We start from the raw sequence: 26,777 nt of genomic DNA on the forward strand, positions 1-26,777 counted from the left end.
TTATTTCAAAACATTCCAATATACATCAATAAATCATTTTTAAGCAATTAGATTCAACAATAACTTCATTTATTTGGAACTCAAAACATCCAAAGAGCGACCCTACAAAGACCGAAGGCAGAAGGTGGCATGGCTCTACCTAACTTCCAGTTTTATTACTGGGCAGCAAACGTACAAGCGATAAAAACCTGGACACCAATAGATGAACACACACAGGCCTGGAAGTAAAATCCTGCAGTACTTCTTTATATTCCCTGCTCTGTGTCCCAATAAACACACGTTGTCACCAATAGACTGATAACTCAGTTGTGCTCCACTCACTCAGAATGTGAGCCAATGTAGAAAGCATTTTAAGACGGAGAAGCTTCTATCTGTGGCACCTCTGCAGGAGAACCACCTCTTTCAACCCTCGCAAACTTATACAGTTTTTAATATCTGGAAAAGATTTGGGATTAACTTGCTTCGAGATCTTTATATAGACGACGTCTTTGCATCCCATGAATAATTCCATTCCAAATTTAACTTTCCAGCTTCACATTTCTTTCACTATCTTCAAATCAGGAACTTTGCTAAACAGAACCTTCCCGATTTTCCTCATCTTGCACCCTCGTCCATGATGGAAAAAAATATTGCTCAATTTTGAGGACTCATCTCTGCAATATATAAAATTATTTTACAGTCCCTTCCTTTCAAAGATCCAAGAGGACACTCGGATAAAGATCACCATCTCAGAAAAGGAGTGGAAAACAGCAATGCAGAGACTTCACTCGAGCTCCATATGCACAAAGCATTCAATTATTTAACTCCAACTGATCGATCTGATCTAACATCTGTCTCGCCCAAAACCTCCAAAATGTTTCCACGACGAGATCCAACCTGCGAACGCTGCAGTCAAGTGCCAGCCTCACTGGGTCACATGACACCAAATTAACTTCATTTTGGACCAAAATGTTTAAGTGCCTTTCAGACAGCTTGGGGGTCCCAATCCCTCCTAACCCACTAACAGCTGTGTTTGGTGGGCTACCAGAGGGGCTTAAAGAGGAGAAGGACAAACAAACTGTGGTGGCCTTCACTACACTTTTGGCACGCAGACTTATTCTGCTAAACTAGAAGAATCCCGACTCTCCTCTTTTAAGTCGGTGGGTGACGATGTTTTATATTATTTGAAATTGGAAAAAATCAAATTCTCAGTCAGAGGGTCTGCGCAGAATGTCTTCATAACCCGGCAGGATCTCATCAGTGATATTTTAGAATAATTTCTTTTCTTCTCCATTCGTCTCTATTGGCCTATCAAACTCATCAGTTTAGGTTTGTTTACCAGCCTTAAGTTTTACTCCATTGGCATTGCTCTCTGCCAGGGTGGGGGTCGACTTGTTCTCAATCCTACTTTTTGTACAAGTTGATTGATTTGTATGGAATGATTGCAATAAAATTAATAAAATTTCAAAAAAAAAACAAATGCATGCTGAGGGAAGAGCACAGTGACAACTGTGACGAGGGCCAGTGGGGACAGTGACAAGTACGTGCAGCTGGTAACAGCCTACCCTGCAGTGCCACCTACAGTATAAAGCCACATGAGGTGCAACCCAAGGTGCAGCTGATTGGCAGCTGGCACACACCTAAACAGTTGGGTTGGGCATGCAGGTCAAAGGGCACGGGCACCCTGTCAGTTACAGCAGCAATGCCAACATTAATGTCTGTGCCACATCTCAAGGTGCTTTAGAAGAAATGTACGAAAACAATGCCACATGTGTGGCTTTCACCAAACAGATCCACAGGACTTCCCAGAGGACCACACCATTATGCCAGGACACAAGAAGAAGCCCCCCGAGATCCAAACGCAGTCCTCAGAAGTGAAGAACTCGGTGAAGTCGCACACAAACGCCGGCCCAGGTGTCCAAAAGCAAAATGGAATGTCCTGGAGGTCCACGTGTTGGCCGGACGCGCCCTCTGCTGGCCAGCGTGGGGAACTTCAAGGACCCATGGAATGAAACGAATGAAGGGGAGGAAGGCAGGCTTTGGACCAATAGGCTGAGGCCTTTAGAGCGGAGTGGGCAGACACCTTGTGTGTTTAACAGCAAAGACCTGCAGATGTCCTAGTGGGATAGCAGGGGCTTTGGAAAGTGGCAGGTGACAGACGACCTGATAACCAACCGAGAGTACGAGGGGCTGAGAAAAAGAGAAACTAAAATGAAGGGAAAACAAGACGAGGGTCAGGGGTCGGAGAAAAACACAAAGAGAGCCGAGGGGCTGTGAAACGCCAACGGGGAGAAGGAGACCATGTTGTGTCAAATTAAAGGTCTTCTTGTGCCACTCCATCCCTACTCTCAGTACCCCCATGTCAAACAGGGACCTGGAGGAGACAGTGACATCAGTCTTCAGCTCACTTGGCGCCCCCTCTTGCCCCTTTGCCCATCTCTGTTGTTCTGTTGCCAGCTTGTACCTTTACACCCCAAATGTCCCCCATTTTGTCCTTGAGGTCATCTTAGGCGTTACAGGCCTTCCACTTACCAGAGTCTGTGCTCCATTGAGGACGCTATAAAGGTGACGCCTGATTGGCCGATTGAATGCTACAGCGACTTGCTGCGTTTAGAGGTCCCTCAGTTTGGTTCACTTGAACTTTTAGAGTCAATCTGTGAACCCCCCTGTAAGTCAAGCGCCTCGCCTGGCAGTAAGAGCAGGGCCTCCTGCTGACCAATCAGAACAGGGGACTCCCACAGGCTCCACCCCTTCACTGCCTATTACTGTGATTGGACAGATGGTGTAGCCTACCCCCTGCTGTGGGCGTCTCTCAGACCACCGATTGTGAACGTGTGGTGGAGTGCGACGCTTGAGCACACAGTTTGTGGTTTGACGTCTTTTATTTATTTATTGATGTCCTGCACATTCTCAGGACTGAAGACACCAAAGCCGATGGTGAGGAGGGCACTTTGAGTCCCACCTAGCAGGACCGCCAGTCTCCATCTTTCACTGAGCGCCCGCGTTGTCTTTTTCACAGACAAAGCGTCTCCTCAGATTACAGGGAATGTCGTTGAGCTTTCCATTCTCCTTGATTTCTCCACAGTCTTCATCAAACTCGTTGTTTGGCTCACCAGATTCCCAAAAGCTGGATAAGAAAGAAAGAAAGAAAGAAAGAAAGAAAGAAAGAAAGAAAGAAAGAAAGAAAGAAATACAAATTAAAGAGAATCACAACACGTGCCAAGAGTTAGATGGGCCGAGATGAAGGGGGCCCTAGAGAGATGAGCCCCCCAGGACTGTGGGGGCCGTGAGAGTGAGACCACCCAGCAGCACATGTGAATTGACGGTGGTCTTCAGAGGGCTGTGGGGTGAAGTTGGAGCGGAAGAACAAGAAGACTCAGTGGCTTCAGAGGACCTCTGGAAACGAATGGGAGGCCGAGGGAGGAAAAGCTGTGATGAGGACATCTGAGGCCAAAGGAGAAGCACCGAGAGTGAAATCGTGTCATCTAAGTGTCACCTAATTCTGCACAGCCACCAAAGTCAGGTTGGGAGGCACAGAGTGGTGGCCTGTTAACTTAAATCATCCTGTTGTGACCCCTAGAGAGCGCCGTGTAGAAAGCTGTGAGTGGCGTGTGACGCTTGACCTGAATGGACTGGCAAAGAGAACGTCAGACGAAGGACATCTGAAGAGCTTTGACAAGGACTGAGCACTCCACCCCACCAGTCCAGTTCACCAGCTGTCATGTGGTCGAAATGTAAAGGTCCCCGAGACCCCCTGCCTACCGCGTGGTCACTTAGTCCATGTGGTTTGGTCTTCTGGGTGAAGAGAAGGATTCTGTCCCCTGTTTTAAAGTGACAGATGGATTCCAGCGCTGCATCCCCTCATATCTGAGACCACTTCAGTCAGTCAGGTCCCTCGGCCTCTCCCCATAACTCAGCTCAGTTTCTGATCATCCTGGTTGTCACTTCCTCCAGTGCTGCTATGTCTCTTGGTAAGGTGGAGGCCATCACTGTCTCTGGTAAGCTCTGCTGACAACACATGGGGGCGCTATATAATGCAACATGACATTCAATGACCTTTCTTAAGCCGGCCAAGGAGTCTTCTGAGACGGCCGATTGGCTGTCGTGTCGACCTGATGTGAGCAGGCAGGGGGTGTGGCCTTCACTGTGGAGCCCCCGTGTCATTGAGAGGACCACAGGACGACCTTAACACGCTACGGGATAAACCTCCATCATCACCAGGCCACCCCACAGCCACATGCCCAGCGACTCCCACCTTTGCTCCACGGGCTCCCCGGTTGTCCACTTCCAGACGGACTCCTCTTCCAGGTCACTCAGTCCAACCCAGGACCTTTCTCTCATTTTGCTGATGATGAAGTCCTGCAAAGAAAGAGGAGACTGTGAGATGCATAAAGTGCAGATGGGACCACCCATGACTGCCTGTCCACGTCACTCCTTTCTGTTGGCACTCGTCATTCATTGCAATGCCCCTACATGTCCATTCTTGACTTTCCAAAGTGTCCCCAAGTATGTCAGGGTGAGACCCTCGTGGGGGACACAGACCTGCTGTACGCCATTGGAGATTTCTGGAGACAAGAAGAACAAGCCAACCTGAAGATAAGGATGAGGAGAAGACAACAACATGGACGGCTGAGTGGGACATCACCTGCTCCTGCTCAGTGGTGACCACTGCCAGATAGGAGGACATGGAGGTACAGGTGTCCCTTGCTGACGTCCAGGAGAGCCTGTTACTGGAGAAGTAGTACTGGTGTCCACTCAAGTCACTCCAGTTGCTGTTGGCTGCTGTCGAAAAGACAAAGAGAGTAACAAGTCAGAAGGGTCTGCAACTTCTCGATTCCAACCCACTTAGGTGGGCTTCTCTGCTGATCTCATGTGAGGCTGACCTGCCGAGCAGAAACACGAGGAAGAAGAAGAAGAGGCTCAGAGGCCAAGTTAGTCAGTAAAGCATGAGAAGGCATGATGCTCAGATGACAAAGATGTCATGCAATGTCCTGCTTTGGGGACAACCCACATCAGGGACCTCATCTTTATGTCCGTCAAATGCCACCAAATGACAAATCAGCACAAAGACCGCGCCAGGGACGGGAAATTGTGGGGTCAGTCTAAGAGGAGCGGACCTCAGAGAGACCACCAAATATGCGTTCTCTGTGAACAGCTGAGGCCTCTTCAAGAAGATAAAGGACCTGAAGGACCTGAACAATTGGAGCAATAAGGGACGACTTACAAAACGTCTCAGTGGGACAACAGAGCCCACCTCATCTGATGGTCACCCCCAATGTCACTGACCTTAAGAAAAGCGAGTCTCGAATTCCACCTAAGAGACTCGACAAGGAGGTCACTTCTATTGACAAGGCTGTCACGAAAGGGAGCTAGAATGAGAGGAGGTGACCACGCCAGTGACAGCACTGGCCGAGGAGGTCCTATGTGTCCGCTCAAGTGCCGTCCTCCACGCCCACCCTTTTCTTCAGATGTCCTTTCTGCTTCTGCCAGCTGCAGGCCCTTTGCTGTCCCATGTCACGGATGGTCACTCTGGGCCTTGACGTCCTAGTCCGCGCCGCCCCTGCAGTTCGCTCGCCTGATGTCCTCTCGTCTTGTCTCCATGCGAAGACCTTCAGGTTGACTTTTGGACATTTGGGTTGCTTTCGGACTTTTGACTCTTTTCCCAAATATTTGCCAGTCTTGTGTTTCTAAGTCTCGTGCCTGGGTGGCATTGTGAGTTTTTGCCATTCATTTGTTACCCAGTCAGCCATTTTGTTTGTTGCCAGGGTTTTTGTTTTCACGCTGGCACCAGCATTCACAAACCTGACTGGGAAGCCTTAAGGACACGATGCTGATTCCCACGGGTGGAAAGGCAAATGGGCAGAGCCCGGGGTGTATGAGGTGACCCTGCAGTCCGTCGCTGAAGACCACCAAGCTCTGATGGCGGCCCACATACTCACTCTCATTTCTGACCTTCGTCTCCCATTCGTGCAGATTGAACGACTTATCGCCACCTGGAAAAGAAAACAAGAGTGTGAAGAAGCGAGGGGACAACCTGAAGATGGGCGCTGCCCTCTCAAAAGCCCCACTCTGCCAATGGTGCCCTCTGTCTCACCTCCCATCTGCAGAAGCCTCACTTGTAACGAAACTCTGGAGACTGAAAGAGAAAACAGAAGGCTGTGAGGAGAGCTGGCAATGGAGATGCCACCCAGAAAGACCCCAGCCAGGCTTTTGTCTGCCACCTGAGACCCTTGAGGTGCCACTCAGCGTGTGTGAATTAGGAAAAATAAAAAAGGAGCTGAGATGGGACCTCAAGGAAGGTGCAATGTGAGGGGCAAAGAGACCCCAGAGATGCAAAGCAAAGGAAAGCCGATGAAGAGGAGCAGAAGAAGAAGACAATGAGAGGACAGCGCAGGCCATCTGAGCCACACTTGTATGCATTTGGATTTCTAACAATCATGGCGAGGAGGCTGCCCACCAGGCATCGGGCACAAAGTCTGTGCAATCTCTGAACAGGGTGCCAGTCCAGCACAGGGGCTGATCCACCAATCCACTGCTCACCTTTGGGCTGCAGGGGGATATCGGAGCACCCTGAGGAAGCCCATTAGGACAAGGGGAGACCGTGGCAAGTTCATGCAGGAAGGACCCTGGATGTGAACCCTGCTGCTACCACCAAGTCACTGTGGCAAAAGGGCTGGCATCAAGAACGAGCCCTTGAAAGGCCGAGGACCTGAGTGGATGGGGCATCGAGTCTGAGCAGAGTGGCACTTTGTGGCATCACTCAACGTGATAAACACACCTAAGCCAGAAACTGAAGCCTCCCGCTGCCAATAAGGGCATGTGGGTGATGGGTGCCCACCTCAGCTCTTCATTCCAGAGGGTCAGCAGGCCATCGCAGAAGGGACCACATAAAGACCTGGGCCAGCGGTCAGAGCCTTAAATGGCCTTCACTTGGTGCCACGTGATGTCACTCCTGCCTGCCATGTGTTTGTGAAGGCGGACTGAATGATGAGTGGTAACGTTAGGGGAGCTGCTTGGGCGATGACTTCATGACGTGCTCCATTAGTCTGAGGGGCACATGACACACACAATGAGCTGTGTCCCTGAGAAGCGGTGACAAGTGCCAGTGCTGGGTTCTCCTCAAATGAGAAGAATTACAGTATCTAGAAGAAGAGACAAGAGGGCGAGGAAGACGAGGATACAAGTCCTAAAACATTGAATTAACCGAGCGGCCGCCCCTTGAGCGTCATTCCCATGCGGGCACAATGGCCGGCCCCCCTAATGGACTCCCCTTGAGGTCTCCTGTCTCACCTTCACGCTGCAGTTTCCTCATTTGTGTTGACATATCTGAGGCTGAAAGAGAAAACGGATGGTAGTGAGGACCACTGTCACCCTTGAGGTCCTCCACCACCTCACCCTACACGACACTGGCGGTCCACGTTGGCCACCTGGCACACCTGAATGGCAGCAATCAACTAGCAAAACATCCAGTCAAGTAGGCAGTGGGTAAGAGCAAAAAGGGGGCAAAGGCCCGGACCACCAGGAATAAAACGTCTGAGCAAAGAGGGTGAAGTCCGACTCGGGGGACCAAAGCTGAGCAGGTGAAAGACAAAGTACAGTCTCAACATGGGAAAGGCGCTATATAAATAGAATGTATTGTTATTGAAGCTGATCACACTGAGACCCCCGAACAGTCCTACTGCCCGCTGCACGACTCGGTGCCCACCACATTAGAACCCCCCCAGAAGTGCACCCAGAACTCCCCTCAGCAGCCAGATGACTGGCACCACATGACCCCACACTGTCTCAGTCTCAAGGCCATTCAAGTCAAAGGTACGGCAGGAGACTCCTGGGCCGACCCTCAGCAAAGGCGACCAGCCAAATGGAGAAGTGGGACGAGCTCTCGGGTGGTCTCCTGCGATTAGGGTGAGAGGAGCGATCAGAAGGCGCTCACCCATGTCCTTCAGGGCTGATCCCACGTTCTCGAGCTGAGAAGACATTTCAGCAACTGCAACGACAGACAGGAGTGTGAGGAGGACATGGAGACGAAACCCGTGACTGCCAATCCCATGTGGGTGCCACAGCCAAGCCTCTCCTCACACCATGGGTGACAGTGACAGGCTGAGCTGCTAATGGACGCCTCGGTCCGCTTCATGTCTTCTGTCTCACCTGAACGCTGCAGATTCTCCATTTTGGAGGAAACTTCAGAAACTGAAAGAGAAACCCAAGGAAAGTGAGGAAGGCTGTGGACAGGGACGTCACCCTCTGCCACCCTGCACACCTCCGTGGTCACCCATCATTGACTTGTCTAATTGAAATGAAATGTGACACAAGAGTGACAGGAGGTCATGGGAGGTCATCAGGAGGTCATAGCAGGTCATCGGGACTCGGCTGTCCTCTGCCCAGCCAGGCCTTCTGCCTTCCTGACGTGTCTTTGTGTGCCATCAGTGCCAACTCCACACAAACACCCTGGCAACGAATGACTGGTAGGGTCTGAGTGTCAAGGAGTGGCCAGTTTGTACCAGACTAAGAGCGCAGACGGACAGAGAGACGTTCAGTAATGAGGTGACCGCTGGACATCACGGCTCGAGTCCACATGTGGCCGCACTCACCTTTGCTTTGCGTCTGTTCGATTTCGGCCTCCATGGACTTGATCGCCGAGGAGTTGTAGTTCTCTGGAAGAAATCAAACAAACACAAAACGTCGAGAGGCTGTGCCAAGGCGCTCTCTGCTTGTGCCACACGAGGGCAGGGCACCCGCTCTCTTGTCAGCTTCAAACATTGGCACACATGAAGGGCGCGCAGTACTCACCTTGGACCTTCGCCTGCTCGGCCCTCAGAAGCCGAGTTTCTGCCGCCATTTCTGAAGCTGAAAGACAAAAGTGGGACGGGAGTGACACGGCAGCTCACTTGCCTCCTGATATTGGAGTTGGGGATGACGTCAAACCTGAGCTCGTCGCATTCCAGGGAAACATTCAGGAAATCGACACGAAATGTGCCAAGAAAAGCTTTGTCATGCAGCGCGTGACTTTGTGCGACCGAACACCGTAGCGACATGGCCAGCATTTAACGAGGCACGAGTGCTGAGAAACCACCCAGGATGTAAGCACCGCCATCAGTAAAACTCGCGGTGTGCGGCGCCAATGGGTACCGACAAACGCGTACCTGGCAGACTGAAACTGGAAATGAGACTTGAGGAGGCAGTCCTGGGAAAACTTGGAGTGCAGGGAATGTGGGAATCCTGGCTGCCACTTTCAAATGGAACACAGAAAGAAGAGATAAATGTGAAAGGCGCTATATAATAGATAGATAGATAGATAGATAGATAGATAGATAGATAGATAGATAGATAGATAGATAGATAGATAGATAGATAGATAGATTGTGCAAAGAGGAATGGTCAAAAATCCCAGTCTCTTTATTCTCCAATCTTGTGAGATTTTGTAGGAGAAGATTAAGTGCGGCCTTATTGTCAAAGGGGGTAACAGCAGGGGTGCCAATAATTGTGGCGGGCGCTGCAGATAGATACGAGTGAAAGGCACCATATGATAGTTTGCAGATCGTGAGAATTCAGGCACCGAGTAAGTTAACATGAGACAGAACTTCATTAGCAGACTGTTAGTGGACTCAGTGAGGCGGTCGTCCTACTGCCATGTTGACCGTTACATGTGATTGCAAACAGAACAGGAGATGGCATACCGTACAGTTTCCTGACTGTCTCAAGTACGACTGTATGATCAAATTTAGAGACATAAAACAAGATGTATAACTCTTAGACAGAACCTTTCTAAAATAAGACATTTTTTTAAACTTTATTAATTTTAACAACATATTTCGAAATGCGCGTTGTTGGTAAGCTGAAAATGCAGCTCTTCTGACGAGCAGGTGAGGAAGTCTGAGGACAGCAGTTATATTATATAATAAAGAACCCCCATTTCAGCGCGTTCTCCTGTGTCTGCCTCACGGAAACTGTGCAAATGGAGCAGATCAAGGAGAGGCGCCGGGCATCATGTGCCACACTGCCAATACCAGATACCCTAAGACCGGACACGCTGTCCACATTTTGTCATTGTGTGTTTCCTTTGTGTCCCCAATACCCCCCAGGTTGTACTTACATTTGCTGAGGAACAAACACACAATGACAATCCCAAAAAGTGCTGCAGCAGCCAGAACGACGTAAAGTGGCCGGACTGGGAAGTGCGGCTTGGCAGGAACACCTGGAATGAATGAATAAATGAATAGATAGATAGATAGATAGATATGAAAGGCACTATATAATTAATAGATAGATAGATAGATAGATAGATAGATAGATAGATAGATATGAAAGGCACTATATAATTAATAGATAGATAGATAGATAGATAGATAGATAGATAGATAGATAGATAGATAGATAGATAGATATGAAAGGCACTATATAATTAATAGATAGATAGATAGATAGATAGATAGATAGATAGATAGATAGATAGACAGACTGGCACAGCCTAAGAAGCCTTATAGACTCCTCTCCTGCATTGCCCGCTCGCTTGTTTGCCCGTTTTTACCTTTTGTCTTCCATGTCGCCGGCTCTTCCATTGCTTGGGGGTCCGTCTCCATTTCTGTGTAAACCTGATAATCTGCAGAGCAAGCAGAAGAAGACGACGTTATGACCTTAAGAGCTCCTGGGCACCCTCCAGCTGAGCTGTGCCAACACTTCTTCTCTTGGGTATCTGGTCTTTTCCACACGTGACGTTTCCCTTCTGACCCCTCGAGGGTGCAGCAGTTTTAAAAACGGAGCACACAGACAGTTGGGGCAGCCTGCATGTCCTCCTCATTGAACCCCTAAAGCGATCAATCGTCATCCTCCGATGAAGACGACCCTGTTGTCCCTCACCTATCGTCCTGACCATGTCTGCCAGTTGTGATCTCCAGTAACCGCCTGCATTTTTAACTCTCGTTTTAGGGAAGTGAAACCCCAAGCTGAGCTCCTGCCCCCCTGCCCTGTGCCCATTGGCAGTGAGATGATTGTTGTCAGCAGGTCTGTGAGAGGCTTCTGTAGGTCAGAAGCTCCGCCATGGTGGACTAGTGTAGGGCAGACTGGCGGGGCGTGTGGGCAGGCGAGCGCCAGCAGAGCAGGGCACCACACGAGGGTGAAAGAGGACCAGGTGTGACGGGCTCTTCTGATGATTTTAGGCTGGCACTTAAATGGGCGCTCAGTGCCAGCTTCATCAAGTGCATTAGAAGGGCTGCGTTTTACTGTTGTGAGGGAGAACTTCTCGTAGCTCAAGTGTGTTCAGCACCTTCTGTCAACGGGAACCCATTTTATTAATAAAGCCCCTTTCCCATAATATAGCGCCTCTCAATTGTGAGAAGACCATCAGGAAAAAAGAGGTGTGGCGAGACCCTCTGTGAAACATCTCCATGACAGTCCTGGTGGTGCTGATGAGGGTGCAGTGACCATCCTGTGATGATCCGTGACAATGGACTGACCACCCGGTCAAAGTGATGAGCAGGAGAAAGGCAGGGGGCTGAGAGACTTGGGACCCTCATGTACGATGGGAAGAACAGCCTCGGCCTGTAAGGATCCACCCATCAAAGTGACCGAGACCACCATGGTGTTGAGTCAAAGTGCATGAGAAGGAGAACCACAAAGTAAAGATTAATGGGGGTCTGTCACCCTGAGCGACTGGACTGTCCAAGGGCCGACCCCAGAAATCCGCGGTTTTGTGCCCCCCTTAGAATACGCTCAGGTGACTTGTGCTGCTGCCCCTTAAGGTGACTTCGCCGGCAGTAACAACGGCTCACGAGTATTGTGGACGAGACATCCGCTCAGCAATAAGGACCCAGTGGCAGCGTTGTGGTCACCAAGTGTCACCGACGAGCGTCTGCTCCCTCGAGCCGGGGTCTCCATGCCGCCAAGCCTTGTCACTATGGTGGGTACAACTGACCCGACATCTGAAGAAGGGGAACAGCGCAGGAGTAGAAGGACACGAGGAAAAGACGGGCAGAGTCTGTCGGGCTGTAAGGTGAAAATGTATGAAGATTTGGGGAGCCCACCTCCTAGACTGTGGGGGGCAGCAAAAGAAACCACAAAGTCAACCGAGAACAAGCAGAGGCTACAGGTAGAGGAGAGGAAGGGGAGGAGTTTCAGTGAGGTCATCAGGAGGAAGTGGGCGGAGTCTTAGCTGGCTTTTCCTTCCGGTGGTCTGTGGAAGAGAGGCATTAATAGCGGGCATCACTTACAGTGAAGCCCTTCTAGTGCCTCCCAGCACCGAGAGAAGACCCTCGCCAGGTGGGCTCCTGGATGGCCTCATGAAGGGGGGGCTGCTGTCTTGGCTGTTGAACTTCCTTTTCGTTGTTTCTTCTCGGACGCTGAGCCTTAGCATTGCTGCTGGGACCACCCGAGTCCCATACAAGGCCTGCTGAAGTGCGGCCTCCTTTGTGGGTCCTGTTGGTTCTCCTTCACCGTCTCACTTAAGTGGTCTTTTCTTTGGGTTTCTGCTGTCGTTTCGGATCGGATTTCCTTCCCTCTCAGCGATGGAGATTCCCGTGGCTTGACTTGGGGGTCTTTTTGTTTGACATTCGCCGTTATTATACTGCTTGTATTATCACGGTGGACTTCATGTTGTTCTTTCATGGGTGTCACCAGATTGTGGTGCTAGGGTGGCCCAAAGTGAATGTCACGATGAGTGACGTCCCCTCCACAATGGCAGACCCCGCCAGTCCACGATGCCTTGAAAGTTTTTCCCGTTGGAGTACATTTGGCCTCTCCGAGTGGTGGTGGCCTTTCACGTTTGTCACCCGCTCTTTCTGCTGTTGACCCTCACAGGCTGCGTCTCAACTCCTGGCTCTGAGCTTCTCGTCTCGTGGCAGAAGAAGTCGAAGTCGGTGCTTTGCGTTGGAGTCGGCGTTGGTTTCCATCTTTGCTAACTGGTTTCAATTTCCGGCAGGTTTATATTTCAGTCCGAATATCCTGGGAGCCCAAGTGTGTGTCATGAAGCCCGACTCTAATTTCACAGATGAGCGTTTTTGAGTTGAGCAGACCACTCGTACATCGAGGACTTGGACTTCTGGGATTGTCCAAAAAGACACAACTTTGGACCCAACGGCTCGGCCTCATTTGCTGTCACGGAGAACCTGAAGCCATTGTCATTACCTTACAGCACAGCAAGGTGGAGACCAGCAGGAGCAGGAGGCCCATCTGTGGTGGAGATGGGAAGATGCAGCCTCTCCAAACGGTGGACAAGGCTCTGCTGGGGGTGCCCGTCCATTAGGATCTAAACATTGGAAAAGCTGAGGTGTCCATCTGGCGTTCAACTGTCACAGGATTATCTGTGGACCGCTGCACCCTGGTCTTGGTGTTATGACGTGATATGTGCTGATGAAGCAAAAATAATGTGGCAGCAACATCTGCTGAGCGTGAGGCAAATTGCTAAAGCAGATTATGTGATAGGATGAAGAAGAAGAAGAAGAGCCCCAGCATCCACTGCTGGTAGTCACAAACTCCTGGGGCAGGCAGCTCGGTCTTGAGGGTCCGGAGGTCCGCGTGTTGTGCAGATGTATCGAGAAGTGAGTTAGCAGGCTGTGCCCCCCCCTGTCTCAGTTAGTTTGTTTCTTTGGTGTCTGGCATCTCTTTGGCTTGGCACCAGGACTGCAGTTTGACGACTCTTGTTGCCCGGTGTCTTTGTGGCATTTCCTCCTTTGTGCGGGGGGCCGTAACGGTGCTCGCTATTTGGAGTTCTTTGGTTTTTAGTCCATTTGTTGGCTCTCGCGCTTTGTTCATTTCTGGTGTTCTGCTTACCAAAGGAATGAGATGATTGAGTTGACTCTGTAATTTTTCATGGCGGGTCTCAGGTGGGGCTCACCTTGGGGGCACTCTGTGTCTCAATGGCAGTTGGCACTGATGCCCAAATCTCTCCATCACGGGTCATGTTTCCATGATGGGTTGAACCTTGAAAGTCGATCAGGCCCAGGAGACGGGACCCCACCTTGGACCTCCCGGACCTGCCTAATTAGTGGCTTTCTCGCCCAATCAAATCACATTTTGTGTCGTTCAGACTTCATCAGGTGGGCGACGCTCTGACAGGACCTCCATCAGCGGCCTCGAGCTCCTCTTCTGGACTCACCTCCACCGTTACTCCCCCCGAGTCGCTGATGTCCCCCCATGCCAGTTGAGCTCCTCGGCTCGCTCTGCGTGATCAGGGCCTTCGGTCACGTGACGTCACTTGTCACCGCGATTCATTTCTGCCACTCCTTTGCTTTTGTTTCTTTCATTTCCGTTTTTTTTTATTTTGCTTGTTTCATGCTTTGAAAGTCAAATTCCTCAGCTCTTCTAAGGAAGTGCCCAATTTATGCCCGGGTGTGTTTGTCTTCTAATTCCAATGAAAGGCCATCGCTGTGAAATCCTGAGGGCATGCCAGGCCTTCCTGTTAAAGCTCCAGGCGGCAGACGCAGTCAAGTCAGCAAACAAGTCAGCCATCTGGGGGCCTTTGGCGGCTCAGCAGTTTGCGTTCTTTTCATCAGAGAGTCGCGTGTTTATTAAGTAAAAGTCCGTCATCGTCAGAGAGAAGAGAATGGAAGCCCCTGTGTTAGTAGAGCACCTTAAAGACACCAAGGACCCCAAATGGACCCCAAATGGGCCCAACAGGCAGCAGAGCCAATCCCAGTGACCAGGCTGAAGGCTCTGCGGGGGTCTGTTCTCTTTAACGCTTCTGAAAGGAAAGCAAGGAGACGGGCGGGGGGCAGCAGCCATCATCAACTGAGAAATAAAAATGAACACAAAATGGCCACTTGTACTGTGTGAGCGGAGAAAAGACACCGAAGTGAGCTGTGAACGTCACTTACGACATCAACGTGGGACGGACCCCATTAACTGGGGACCGGGAAGATGACAGGAGCGATTTCAAGTCGGATGTGCAGCAGCGAGCGCCGAAACACGAGTTTCTACCAGTGAGTGACCCCGCGCTCCTCGCCTTCCTCACCTTCCTCGCCTCGCAGCCATCCATCTTGGGCCTGTGTCTCCAGATCACCTTCCCTCTCCCTAAGCCCCACCAGTCTCCATGTGCCATGCAGCACGTCCTTCAGCACCAGCGCTCCTGCGTGACCTTCTGCTGTCAATCATCCATTCAGCCCCGCCCATCTCCATGGCGATGCAGTCCTGCCCCGCCCTGCCCCATGCCACCCTGTCCGCGCTCTTCAATAGTGTCGGCATTTCAGTTCAGCCATCTCAGTTTTGCTTTCCAGAGAGTTCTGTACGTATGTGGCTGACTCACCTAAAGCGGTGCAGAAGGTGCCAGTCTGCGTATGCCCAGCTGCGCCCACCGTGGCATCAGAGTCACTCACATCGGACATCTGAAGCTGCGCTGAACGTTTCTCCATTTTACGATGGACGAGTCCGCCAGCTCACCGGTGTGTTTGAAGCTTCATTCGGCGCGACGTCTCAACACAAACTGGACCACCGGAGCAAATAAGAATAGGGGCGTCCCTGGGGGGGGGCAAATGATTTCAAGTGGACAGACAGACAGACAGAGTGGACAACCCCAGTTGGTGCTTCACTCATGAATTGGAAAGGCGCAGACTGGTGGTCTCGTTCTTGAGGGTCTCCAACAAACTGACTTTAGAGAGACCACTCATAGGCCATCACCAGGACCACCAGCAGGTTCAAAGGCCCAGCACAGGTGGGGGGTCCTCCTCACTGATGAATCCCTCAGCTTGTCTCACACACAAAACCCACAAAACTCAGGAAATCAAACTGCAAACAAAGCAAAAGGCAGAAAATAAAAAGAAAGAAATGAAACTTCAAGTGGGAACAAGGGGGCCGAGGCAGGGGGGGGGCCGGGCAGAGCGCACAGACCTCTGGGGGTCTAAAGTGGCCTTTTGCTCCGAGCACTTTGTGGGGTCTCTCCTCCTGCTGACCGCTGGCATCCTCGGGCTGAACTGGCAGGAACTCAGAGAGCGGCAGCCTGACTCATTTCAGCAGACGTTTTCATTTCTTTTACTGCTCTGACGGCGCACTTCATCACAAATGGCCCCCCGTACTGCTGACTGACACCGGAAAACAATGGTGGGCTGCAACAATGGAAAGACCCTGCAATAGAAGAGCGCTGGAATGATGTGAGGCTCAGGGCTTCAGGGCCAGTAAGACCCGAGTGGAAAACCACAAGGAGCAGGCTGAGCCCAGTCTGTAAGGGGCAGGAACTGTACCCCAGGACAGCGGGCACACGTGGCAGCAGCCCTCAACCCTGCATGCTGGACAACATTCAAGTTGAAAGGCCAGAGTTTCAGTAAACATGTGGCGTCAGGACCCCCAACACTCAGCCCATCTCGGCCCCGGTGACCCCCCACCAAGGTCTTCAGTGGAACTCACCCAATGTTCACATGAAACCCACACGTGAGGCTCTGCCAAGTCAAATGTGCCACCACTTCCTCTTATTGGAACTTCTGCTTTCTTCAAAGGCGGACCCTCGCACTCAATCTCGGCCATTCACTCGGTGGTTAGGCAAAGGAGAAGGAGCTCATCGCCAGCATGGTACAAGTCAACATCCAGGGAACGGGGGAGCTGTTAAAGAAGACCCCATCAGACCAGGGTGAGTCGCTTCATGGGCGTGCAGAGTGAAAGGCACTATAAAGGATAGATAGATAGATAGATAGATAGATAGATAGATAGATAGATAGATAGATAGATAGATAGATAAGTGAAAGGCACTATATAATAGATAGATAGATAGATAGATAGATAGATAGATAGATAGATAGATAGATAGATAGATAAGTGAAAGGCACTATATAATAGATAGATAGATAGATAGATAGATAGATAAGTGAAAGGCACTATATAACAGATAGATAGATAGATAGATAAGTGAAAGGCGCTATATAACAGATAAATAGATAGATAGATAGATAGATAGACAGATAGATAGATAGATAGAGTGAAAGGCACTATATAATAGATAGATAGATAGATAGATAGATAGATAGATAGATAGATAGATAGATAGATAGATAGAGTGAAAGGCGCTATATAACAGATAGATAGATAGATAGATAGATAGAGTGAAAGGTGCTATATAACAGATAGATAGATAGATAGATAGATAGATAGATAGATAGATAGATAAGTGAAAGGCACTATATAATAGTGTGTGACGCCCACTCAAAGGCGCTATATAATTATCATATTTTTTATTCTAATCCACCGTATCATCTGTCGCTCATCACTCACATTTTGCAGGTTGCCTTTCCTCTCGTGACTCTGATAACAAAGGCCAACCTAAACGAGGTGGTCTTGGGTGGTCCGCCTCTGCCCTTCCCAAATCCCAGAGACTCGGAGGGACGCAGTTCTCTGGCACCCTCTGCTGGCCCTGTGTGGCCAGGCTACGTTTCTGTCTTTGTTAATCCACGCTGACTGCATTTGACTGAATGGCCGCCTCTCGTTTGCTCCTTTGGTTGCGTTTTGCCTTTCATTTTCTTTTCTCCGCTGTTAGTTTCGATCTTCTCTCTTCATTCTTCAGGTTGCACTCCAACTTTTCTAAACTCTTTTCTTGCAGATGGCCCCAAGAAGCGGAGCACCGCAATTGCCTTCATGTATGTCACCCTGGCCATCAGTGTGGCTCTGTCACTCGTCATCCTCGCCTTCTTTATCATCAAATGTAAGTTGGCACGATGGCTCATTAAAGGCCAGGCAGGTAAGGTCCTCTTGTGTGGCGTGAGATGCCACTGCTGTGCCTGAGCTACTTGAGGTGACTCCATCAGTTACTCTCTCAAAATTAAGAGATGAGCCAGCAGAGCTCTATGGTGGCTCCAGACCAGGACGGCTGAGGGACACCACTGTCATCTTCACTGTCCCCTCAGTTGTCAGTCTTCAGGTTGCTGCTGTCCAACATGTGTGTCACTGGGCAGTGCCCACTGTGTAGCCACCATGGCAGTGAATGAAGTACTTACTTGAAATGAAGGGGTCGGTGAGTGACGCTGTGCTCCTGGTGACCTGCCATCTCTGCTTTTGTTTCAGCTTCTCGATTGGAGGCAGAAATTGAAGACATGCAACTCAAAGGTGAGACTCCCCCGCCATGTCTGCCCGGGCATTAGGACACAAAGGGTGGTAAGGAGAGCACAGGGAGGATGGAAAGCAGGGCAGGACTTGGGGTCAAGAGAGACTGGGTAATTAGAAGCAGGCATTGGGGGTCCATCACAGAAGTGGAGGTGACGTCAGTGAGAAGGAGACCCTGACTGACAGGCGGGGTCTCACACCGAGAGTCACTTAGAATTGAATTCTCGGTAGAAGTAAAGAGAAGAGAAGAGAAGTCTCACAAAATCACCGGGTAAAACTAAAAGTAAAATCAGGGAGCCTGCAAAACACCCGAGGGGCTCACGTCCAGGTGGTGGGCTGGTGCCGCTTGGACTTGGCTAAGGTGATCGGTGAGAGACCAGCACTGGACTCTGCCCGATGTGCTCACCTTCTTGTCTTCTCTCTTAGATCTTCAAATGTCATCTGAACTGAAGAAGCTGGACATGGAGCTCAGCAGAACGAGTGAGTCTTTGAGCTTGAGAAGATAAACGGAATGGCAGGACAGGACAGGACAGGACAGGAAGAGGGGCCAAGCGCAAAGGGGGCAGACACCACGGGCAAAGGAGTGGAGGGCACAGGCATGTGTTGTTAAACAAAGTGGGACCACATGAGACCTGCTGGCAGACCCACAACACAGACAGAGTGGTCCTCCAGACACAGGCCCAGAAGAGGCCTCACCCCAGGCAGCCACCGACTGTCATGGCTGCCCAGAATGAAACCATCAGTAGGTGGGAGACAGAAAACCAAGCGAAGGTCGACAGCAGAAAGTAAGAATATGAGAATTAAAACAGAAGCCAACCATGTGACACCAGAAGCAGGGTCAAAAGGGACAGGAGCCAGGAGGGCCAACTAAGGTACCAGAATCACAATTAGGAGACCAAGTAGAATCAAACCCATGGGACCAAACTGGGAAAGCGAGCTGCATGACACCCTGTGACACTCGGGAAGTGTAGACACGTGTGGTGCCAGCTTTGACCCCATCGCCATGGTGACGTCACGTGATGCACACCTCTGGTCATTAAGCACAGCAGCACCACAAAAATGGAGGCTTTTATAGAAAAGCAAAGGGGCACTTAAAGGTACGGGACATAAAACACCAAATCATCAATAAATAATCAAAAAGACGCACACCAAATACTTGAAAAAGGAAGACAACCCGAGCCAGAGAAGAAACGCAGGGTGAAGACCACCTGAGCAGCTGGACATGCACTGTAAATGGGCCTCTCACGTCCAGGGGGCTTCTCGCTCAAGTTGATTCAGTGTCCCCACATAAGAAACCCACCGAGAGCAGTAAGTGAAACCCCCTAGCAGGTCAGACCCCCAAAGCGCCAGGCGTCCTCAAAGGGTCGATGCAGGGTGGGCAGGAGTCAATGGCCAATGTGAGTGACGGCTGATGGCTCCAAGGGGCTCCACTCGCTGGTGACGTTCGTCTTCCTCAAATTCTTTGTGTCTCTTTTAGGCTCTGAAACGTCCGCCAAGCTGAAGAACCTGGAAATGGACCTGGAGAGGCAGGGTGAGTGAGCGCCAGACATGGCATTTGTACTTTAGACCAGAAGATGAGAGGTGCCCAGTAGGGCCAGCTGGCAAACCCAGAGCATTGGTGACTTGACAGGGCAATGCCCGGCACTACTCAGTGAAGTCTTTTCCTAGAAATGCCATCAGCAGCACTGGCACAGCCACAAAGCTCCTCAGAAGTGCCCGACAGCCACAAGGCCCGGGCATTCAGTCAAGAACGTCACCATACTGTCCAGATGGTTGGAGTTCTTCTTTCCTAACTGCTGACTTTGGTAAAACATCACATTGAAAAGGCCTTCTGCTCAGCTCTGCAACTTCTTAGGTTAAGATGTGTCATTGGCAGGCCAGGACCCCATCACGCATCACTCGGCCCGCCTTCACGTGGCACACATTAAAGTGAAGGGCAGACAGTGGAAGAGCAAATCGAGTTGCGCGCTTCCTACTTGAATTGGCTGAAGTGTCCGAAAGAAGAATGTGTTAGGATCGGCTGCACAGAGCGGGCAGTGGAGGTCCGTAACCACCACGAGCACTTTCACCGTTTCAAAGTCCCAAGAGGCGTTTTAGGGCTGTCCGGGATGTGACGTCACAATGACACAGAGGTGACATGGAGGTGACACGGAGGTGATGGGCCTGCTGCAGCTTCACACCGATTTGTAGACATTTAATGAAGTCCAAGCCTTCTAAGGCCCACCAGTGAAACATCTCACTGCCAGTCACAACACTCACCTTCTGCTTCTGTCATCCCAGCTGTGCCAGCTTCTGCTCACATTGGCAACGACCCCCACAAGGAGAGCAAACAAATCAGGAACAAAGATGGCAGAAGTGTGGCGTTAGGCCGTGAACGGACAAGCACTGGGGACACAGCAGTTGCACGAGACAGAAGCAGGCTGGGCACGGGGACCCAGGCCACCACAGGGCACACTGGACCCCCACTCATCCCAGCCAGTCTAGAGATGCCAGTGCAGCCAGCACACACACTCTTGTCTATTTAAACATGGATGGCACCTCAGCACCCACCTCAGCACTCCATACATCCAAACACGAGACACACACCTCAGGCGCCTCACTGCTTTGAGTGACTTGGAGACCAAAGACACACACAGAGAGACAAACAGACACACACACACACACAGACAGACACACACATAGACAGACACACACACACTGACACGGACAGAAAGACACACACAGAGAGACAAACACACACACACACTGACACACACAGACAGACACACACCTCAGGCGCCTCACTGCTTTGAGTGAATTGGAGACCAAAGACACACACAGACACAGACAGACACACAGAAACACACACACAGACAGAGAGAGAGAGACACACACACACACTGACACACACGCACACACACACAGAGAGACAAACAGACACACACAGAGAGACAAACAGACACACACACACACACAGACACAGACAGACACACAGACAGACACACACACACTGACACGGACAGAAAGACACACACACACACACAAAAACAGAGAGAGACACACACACACTGACACACACACACACACACCTTCTCCATGCTGTAGTGCAGAGAGCGCAGGCGCTATATAACCTGACGTTCCATTATACCGAAAGCGCCACTCCTGTCCACCTGTCAGTTTTATGGGGTCTCCGATTGTAAGGACTGACCAGGTGACAGCAGCAGTGGACTGGGGCCACACCAGTACACCCGAGGGGCACCACTTCTTGTCTAGAGAGACCCCGATGGAGTACGAGTACACAAAAGGGGGTCAGTTGGACTGAGGGGTCAGTCAGATAACTCGGTGCCCACACGCTGACCAGACGTCTCTCTGTTTTCTTTCAGATTCTCAAATCCAAGACTTGCAGACCAAAGGTGAGGCTCCTTCACCATTTCTGACCGGGCATCAGCCTTGGAGGGTCCATCACAATGTAAAAGGGGGTGAGGAAAGCAAGTGATGGGAGAGAGATGGACAGAACTGGGCCAGGTGTGGGGTCAGTTACAAATGAGGAGAAGAGGAACAGGCCTAAGGGTCCTTAAAGGGTCCTTCAGGGAGAAGGTGCTGGCAGGGACTGTTAGCAGACGAGTTACAAACACAGCTGGTGGGCACTTTTTGGTGGGCACTCGTCTCCAACTGCCTTTGTCATAAGCGAGTCATTCCAGTGAAGATAAATTCACTTAAACCAGAGAAGCAAGTGAAGAAGCTCTTATGACGAACACCAGTCACACAACTAAAGACCCCCATGATGACAAACCAAACATCTCAAGGGGTCAAATCTGTGTGGTCCACTCGGTGTTGTAGTGGGCTTCATGTGCAAGTGAGTGACCGCCATTAGAGTCGGAGTGACAGCTCGGCGGTCCGCTCCGCTCAGTGCTGATGGACACTTCCTCCTCCTCCTCCTCCTCTTCCTCACTTTCTTCTCTTCTCTTTCAGATTCTGAAATGTCTTTGAGGCTGAGTGACTTGGAAGACCAGCTGAGGGAAGTGGGTGAGTCTTTGACATCCACATTTCTAGCAGAGTTTCTTATCCAGCAGACAAAAAGACGATTCAACAAGGAGGGTCCACTGAGCCAAAGACCCCCAAATGTGTTCCTGCTATCCAAGGACGTCTAAAATGCTGCGTTCTTTACAGCTGATGTCCTTTTCAATCGTGGAGCGTGGAGCCCAAGTCAGACATGCTGACCTCCATGCCGCGGCTCTGACTGATCTTCTCTGATGGCTCCCTCAACGCCTCGGTGGCTGCCACCATTGGCCATCCCTGCAGGTTCGCTGGTCACCTGACTTGACTTTTCTGTTTGTGTTTCAGCTTCTGGAAGGGGACCAAAGACTGACGATGGGCCAGTGATGGGTAAGGGTCCACCCGCCATTTCAGACGTGGTATTGGCCTGTAGAGTCCATCACATCATGAAGGGAGGAGACAAGGGAAGGAGACCACAAAGATGACAGAAGGATGGACAGGCCAGGACAGGGGGTCAAGGGCAAAGAGGGACAGGAGAGTCAGAAGTTCAGGGACAGGCCTAAGGGCCCTTTGTGGTGTTGGAGATGAAAGTGAAGTCAGGCTGAAGGTGAGGTCTTCTTGTTCTGGTCGAGTTTCTCCATCTCTGCTGTTCTCTGGCCCACTTGTCCTCCTAACACCACTTCACTTCCTCCATCTTTGAGGCCATTTCTTTACACTCGGCCCTCTTCAGGTTTCTCAATGGGCTGAGGTCTGCACTTTGACTCCACCAGTTCAGGTCCTCCATTCCCTTCTTCTTCAGTTCTGGCCCCCCAAGTGGACTTGCTGTCCAGCTGCCTGACTGGATTTCTGACTCAGCGGTCTGATAGACGGCCTCAGGTCTTTTGCTGGGACATCTCAATATGGTGGGCACCTGTGCCGACATGATGGCTTTGGATTTCGTCCCATGTGATGCGGAGCTCGATGTCCACACAGCTCTGTCTACTTTGGTCACGTCTCTCCAGAGTTTATCACTCCACCAGTCTGGTCATCCATTCAGGTGACACTTTCCAAGCACACAGTCTCCTTGTTAAGTGTTTGTCTGATGACACAGACCTGACTGTCCTCGGTGACCAGTCAGAGGGTCACACAGCTTGATCTCTGAATTCACTCCATTCAGGACTGGCCACCACCTTTAATGTCCTCCGTGTGTCCAGAACTTGTCCCCCTGAAGGGCGTTGGACATCCTCTTATTAGACATGGCCTTGTGGGCCTTCCCAGAGTGACAAGCACAGCCTTTGGTGGCCTCTTTCCAGCTCTTCTGCTGTCACACGTGTCCTGAGTGAAGCTCACAGTGGAGGCAGTGCGGGAGTCAGGCAGCACCTCCATGAGTCAAAGTGCTCAGCCAATCAGAGCCTCACATTGGGCACAAGTTCCACCCCCACACCAGATGTTGGGGTGATTGGTTGAGGACACCTGTCAGTACGGTTGGTTGCCGAGAGCTTTGGCCAAACTTCCTGTTCTTGCTGAGAAGAGTGAGGGAGGGTCCGCATGGGGAGTCATAGCCGATACAAATGGACGTGGAGTTCTGAGGAACTGTCTGAGGTTTTGGGACTCCAAGATGTCCCCTTTGCTTTCCTTTTGGGGTTTGGTTTGTTTGGTGGCTTTAAGTTGTTTTTGCATTTTGTGACAGCTACATCTGGTAGGCGTTCTCGCTGCTGTCACCTGCTTGTGGTGACATCTTTGGGGCTCATGGAGTACAATGGTGCTGTCCTCCTTCATCCCTCAATTGGACTGAAGAAGCTTTACAGTTCTACGAGTCTGAGGTGTCAACACGACTTGGTTCAGCTTGGACACCTCCCTTCACGTTGTACCCTCGGCTCAGTCGTTATGTCTGTCCTCCTGGCTTAGACCTTTGCTCGTTTTCTTCCACCCATGGGCTGTCATCTTCAGGCCAACAGGCAGTGCGAGCACCAGTTAGGGCGGTGGGCCGGTATGAAGATGGGCTCTGCCAGGCACATTTCTGCTCCTCAGACTCTTTTTTTGTATTCCTTTAGATGACTTTTTCCCAATTTACCCCAAGCTGCAACCTCACCTGCCGGACGATCCAGACTGGCGCAGCTTCAACGGGCACCACTATTACTTTTCCAAGACAACAACCAACTGGGCAGAAGCCAAGGAGTGGTGCCGTTCCAGGGACTCGTACCTCGTGGTGATCTCCAGCAGTGAGGAGAAGGTGAGCCCCCCAGAGGGTTTGGGGCAGACAGGACCTCCATGGTCTTCAGACTCCTCACAGTGGGCTTCTCCGTTTCCAACCATCCTCTCTTTTCCTTTCCAGACATTTATCAGCCGTTCTATGACAGAAAGGTCCTGGGTGGGCCTGAGTGACTCGGAAGCAGAAGGCGTCTGGAAGTGGACCACTGGAGAATCGGTTCAAGGAAGGTGGGGCGTCTTTAAACTTATGGGGTGGTGGGCTGTCTCCAGAGCTGTAGATGCGCCCACTGCTGGCCACTGGCATGAACTGCAGCACTCCTTGTGGAGGAGTGAATGGAAGAGAAGGGCTCAGGGTTTGGCTCTGCTGCCCTAACAACATGTCTGTGTTTTCTCGTTTAGTTTCTGGGCCAAAGGAGAACCAAACGATGATAAGAACAATGAAGACTGTGGAGAGATAATGAACAATGACTATCTGAACGACTCCAACTGTGAAGACCGCAAATACTGGGTCTGTGAGAAGGACTTTGTCATCTGAAGACCTGCCGAGTCCTCCAAAGTCCCGATGTCACGTCTTCTGTCTCATTCTTTCTCATGTATGTCCTTCACTGATTGTCCCCATCCATATCTGGGGTGTCAGAGTCAGGAGTGACAATCAGGCCATCATGACAACAATGAAGGTGGCACCTGGACAGCTTGTGTTGGCTTTAGGGCCTCACTGGGACACCCAAGGGACACACAGCAGAATGCCATCAGCGCCTGCCTCAGATATCTGGTCACAGCACTCACTGGGGACACCAAACACAAATGTCATCGTCTCAATCACATCTCTCAGTGTCCTCTGCTGGAGTCCCATCGGTAGGCCACTCAGTGCTCCGCCATGTTCCTTTGTCTGTCACTGTCACTCCATGGCCTGTCCTCCACATTTAGTCACCTGTGACCTCTGCTTTTTGTCACCTGATGCTCCCGGCCCCCTGCAGTGGTGCAGACCCTCGGTCTTTTAGTTTTGTGTTCTTTCTGATTCTGAGCTGTTTAATCATTACACCTGAAACTGTAATCCTGTAAAGGCGCTATAAAATAACGATGGCTTAGCTGACTGCGTTCCGCGCGGAGCTTCTGATGCTGCATTTAAGAGCCCTGACTCTGTGGACCCTTCACTTGTTTGTTTAAATGAACTTTTGTTTCTCAAATAAACGTGATTTTCATCCTCGACCTGCAGCTTCCCTGGCCATATAGCGCCTTTTGGTCAAGTTTCTCGCCGTGAGCCGATTGGCCTCCTGCCGACCAATCACTAGAGGAGCCTCCTTATGTGAGTAAGTTGATAAAAGGGGGCTTGTGGTCTCATGGCGGTTCTTCTCTCCTCTTGCAGCGGACAGTAAACCCCACTGAGCATTGAAGTGAGCAATCGGGGGTCCTTGGGCTTCAGATTGTCACAAATGTCCCAAGTGAAGAAGAGAAGCCGTTAATCGTAACGCCGTCAGGTTCGGGACCACCACACCGTGTACCACTGGGGGTCAGAAAGTTTAAAGGGCACAACGAGAAAAGTGGGAACACTAGAATTAAAACTTTTAGGATCAGCGGAACGGCGTCCTCGACAGGCAACTTGGGACCCCGCTAAAGCACCGCAAAGAGTGACGAAGAAACGGAGGTGAAGGTGACCCTCTCTGTGCGGTGGGCGGTGGCGGGATGGTCCCAGTTCGCCGACATTACCCGAACTTTACCCGTCGGTCTCCATGAGACTAGCAGTTCTGTGGTTGGGTCCAAGTCAGGAGTGCAGAGAAGTTTAAATTTGTGACGAGGGTCCCAACATGGAAACATCGCTCGTTCAGATGCACAGTCCACATGTGCGGTAAATTAGATCGATAATTACAAAACTCCACCAGCAGTTCATTGATCGATCGATTATCATGTTTTACACCCTGAGACAAACTACGGCCAGATGTGCTGATTTGTACCTTGGAGTGTCGCGTCGTGACGAAGATATAAAGACCACCCTGCCCCAAAAACAGCCACAGAAAACGACGACGACCGTGACGGCCAGCAAACCCCAAGTGTCACCACGTCCCAGATCTACTGTGCTGGGACTCGACTTTGACAAGCTGCTTTCTGTCCCAGCAGACCACCCAAGGGTCCCGTTCACGCTCTCTCACACTTCCTGGTGTGGCCCACAAGTTCACCGCTCTATGCACTGGATGACTTCCAGCGACTCTCCTTACCTGGTGAAGTTCTTGCTCACGGACTCTTCAGCGTTTGCCAAAACAAGAACATCCTCCTCTGACAGAACAAGATGGATCTGGAGCCTCAGTGCCCACCCTGAAATGGCAGTTGCTTCTCCATTTCGCCCATCAGTAGCTGGGTGGCACACTTTGACGTGCTGTCTGCTTCTACAAAGGCTGCTGGTGACAACACAATCTTTGAGTCACCGAGCGCTTCGAGGAGCACTGAGATGCAGAAACATCCCGTCTTTCAGGTGGTCCACTCTGTCACTCCACAGCTCATCAAATCAGACGTCACGATGCTGTGTCCTCGTGTCTTCAGTGACGCAATTAAGTCAACCGCCTTAGAAGATCGAGTGCTTCTGAATGTGGAATCACCGTAGACCTCTGTGAACACAGCAAGGCACC

General features: G+C 50.8%; 2 protein-coding genes across 5 annotated transcripts; one reads left to right on the plus strand and one right to left on the minus strand.

Moving 5' to 3' along the window:
- Window positions 1-2,842: 2,842 nt before the first annotated feature.
- LOC120541113 (CD209 antigen-like protein E) lies at window positions 2,843-16,401 on the minus strand. 4 transcript variants are annotated; one of them, XM_039772443.1, is made up of 13 exons: window positions 16,309-16,401; window positions 10,508-10,579; window positions 10,073-10,174; window positions 8,770-8,826; window positions 8,571-8,633; window positions 8,128-8,169; window positions 7,913-7,966; window positions 7,270-7,311; window positions 6,074-6,115; window positions 5,919-5,972; window positions 4,625-4,761; window positions 4,235-4,338; window positions 2,843-3,106 (listed from the first exon to the last, which is right to left on the minus strand). In XM_039772443.1, the coding sequence occupies exons 2-13, from the start codon at window positions 10,557-10,559 to the stop codon at window positions 2,968-2,970; spliced, it is 888 nt and encodes a 295-aa protein (XP_039628377.1). In that variant the 5' UTR covers window positions 10,560-10,579; window positions 16,309-16,401; the 3' UTR covers window positions 2,843-2,967. The 4 variants fall into 4 exon arrangements, with proteins under 4 accessions (XP_039628377.1, XP_039628376.1, XP_039628375.1 ...); XM_039772442.1 differs by lacking the exon at window positions 16,309-16,401 and adding an exon at window positions 10,837-10,917 and having other exon boundaries at window positions 4,625-4,758; XM_039772441.1 differs by lacking the exon at window positions 16,309-16,401 and adding an exon at window positions 10,837-10,917.
- A 3-nt stretch (window positions 16,402-16,404) lies between these two features.
- LOC120541117 (C-type lectin domain family 4 member M-like) lies at window positions 16,405-25,365 on the plus strand. Its single transcript, XM_039772450.1, has 11 exons — window positions 16,405-16,528; window positions 17,492-17,593; window positions 17,953-17,994; window positions 18,418-18,471; window positions 19,469-19,522; window positions 21,354-21,383; window positions 21,943-21,996; window positions 22,315-22,356; window positions 24,000-24,178; window positions 24,281-24,384; window positions 24,556-25,365. Exons 1-11 carry the CDS (start codon window positions 16,468-16,470, stop codon window positions 24,689-24,691), a joined length of 858 nt encoding a protein of 285 aa, XP_039628384.1. The 5' UTR covers window positions 16,405-16,467; the 3' UTR covers window positions 24,692-25,365.
- Window positions 25,366-26,777: the final 1,412 nt, after the last annotated feature.

This window comes from Polypterus senegalus, chromosome 12 (assembly GCF_016835505.1).
Source record: "Polypterus senegalus isolate Bchr_013 chromosome 12, ASM1683550v1, whole genome shotgun sequence".
Lineage (NCBI taxonomy): Eukaryota > Metazoa > Chordata > Cladistia > Polypteriformes > Polypteridae > Polypterus > Polypterus senegalus.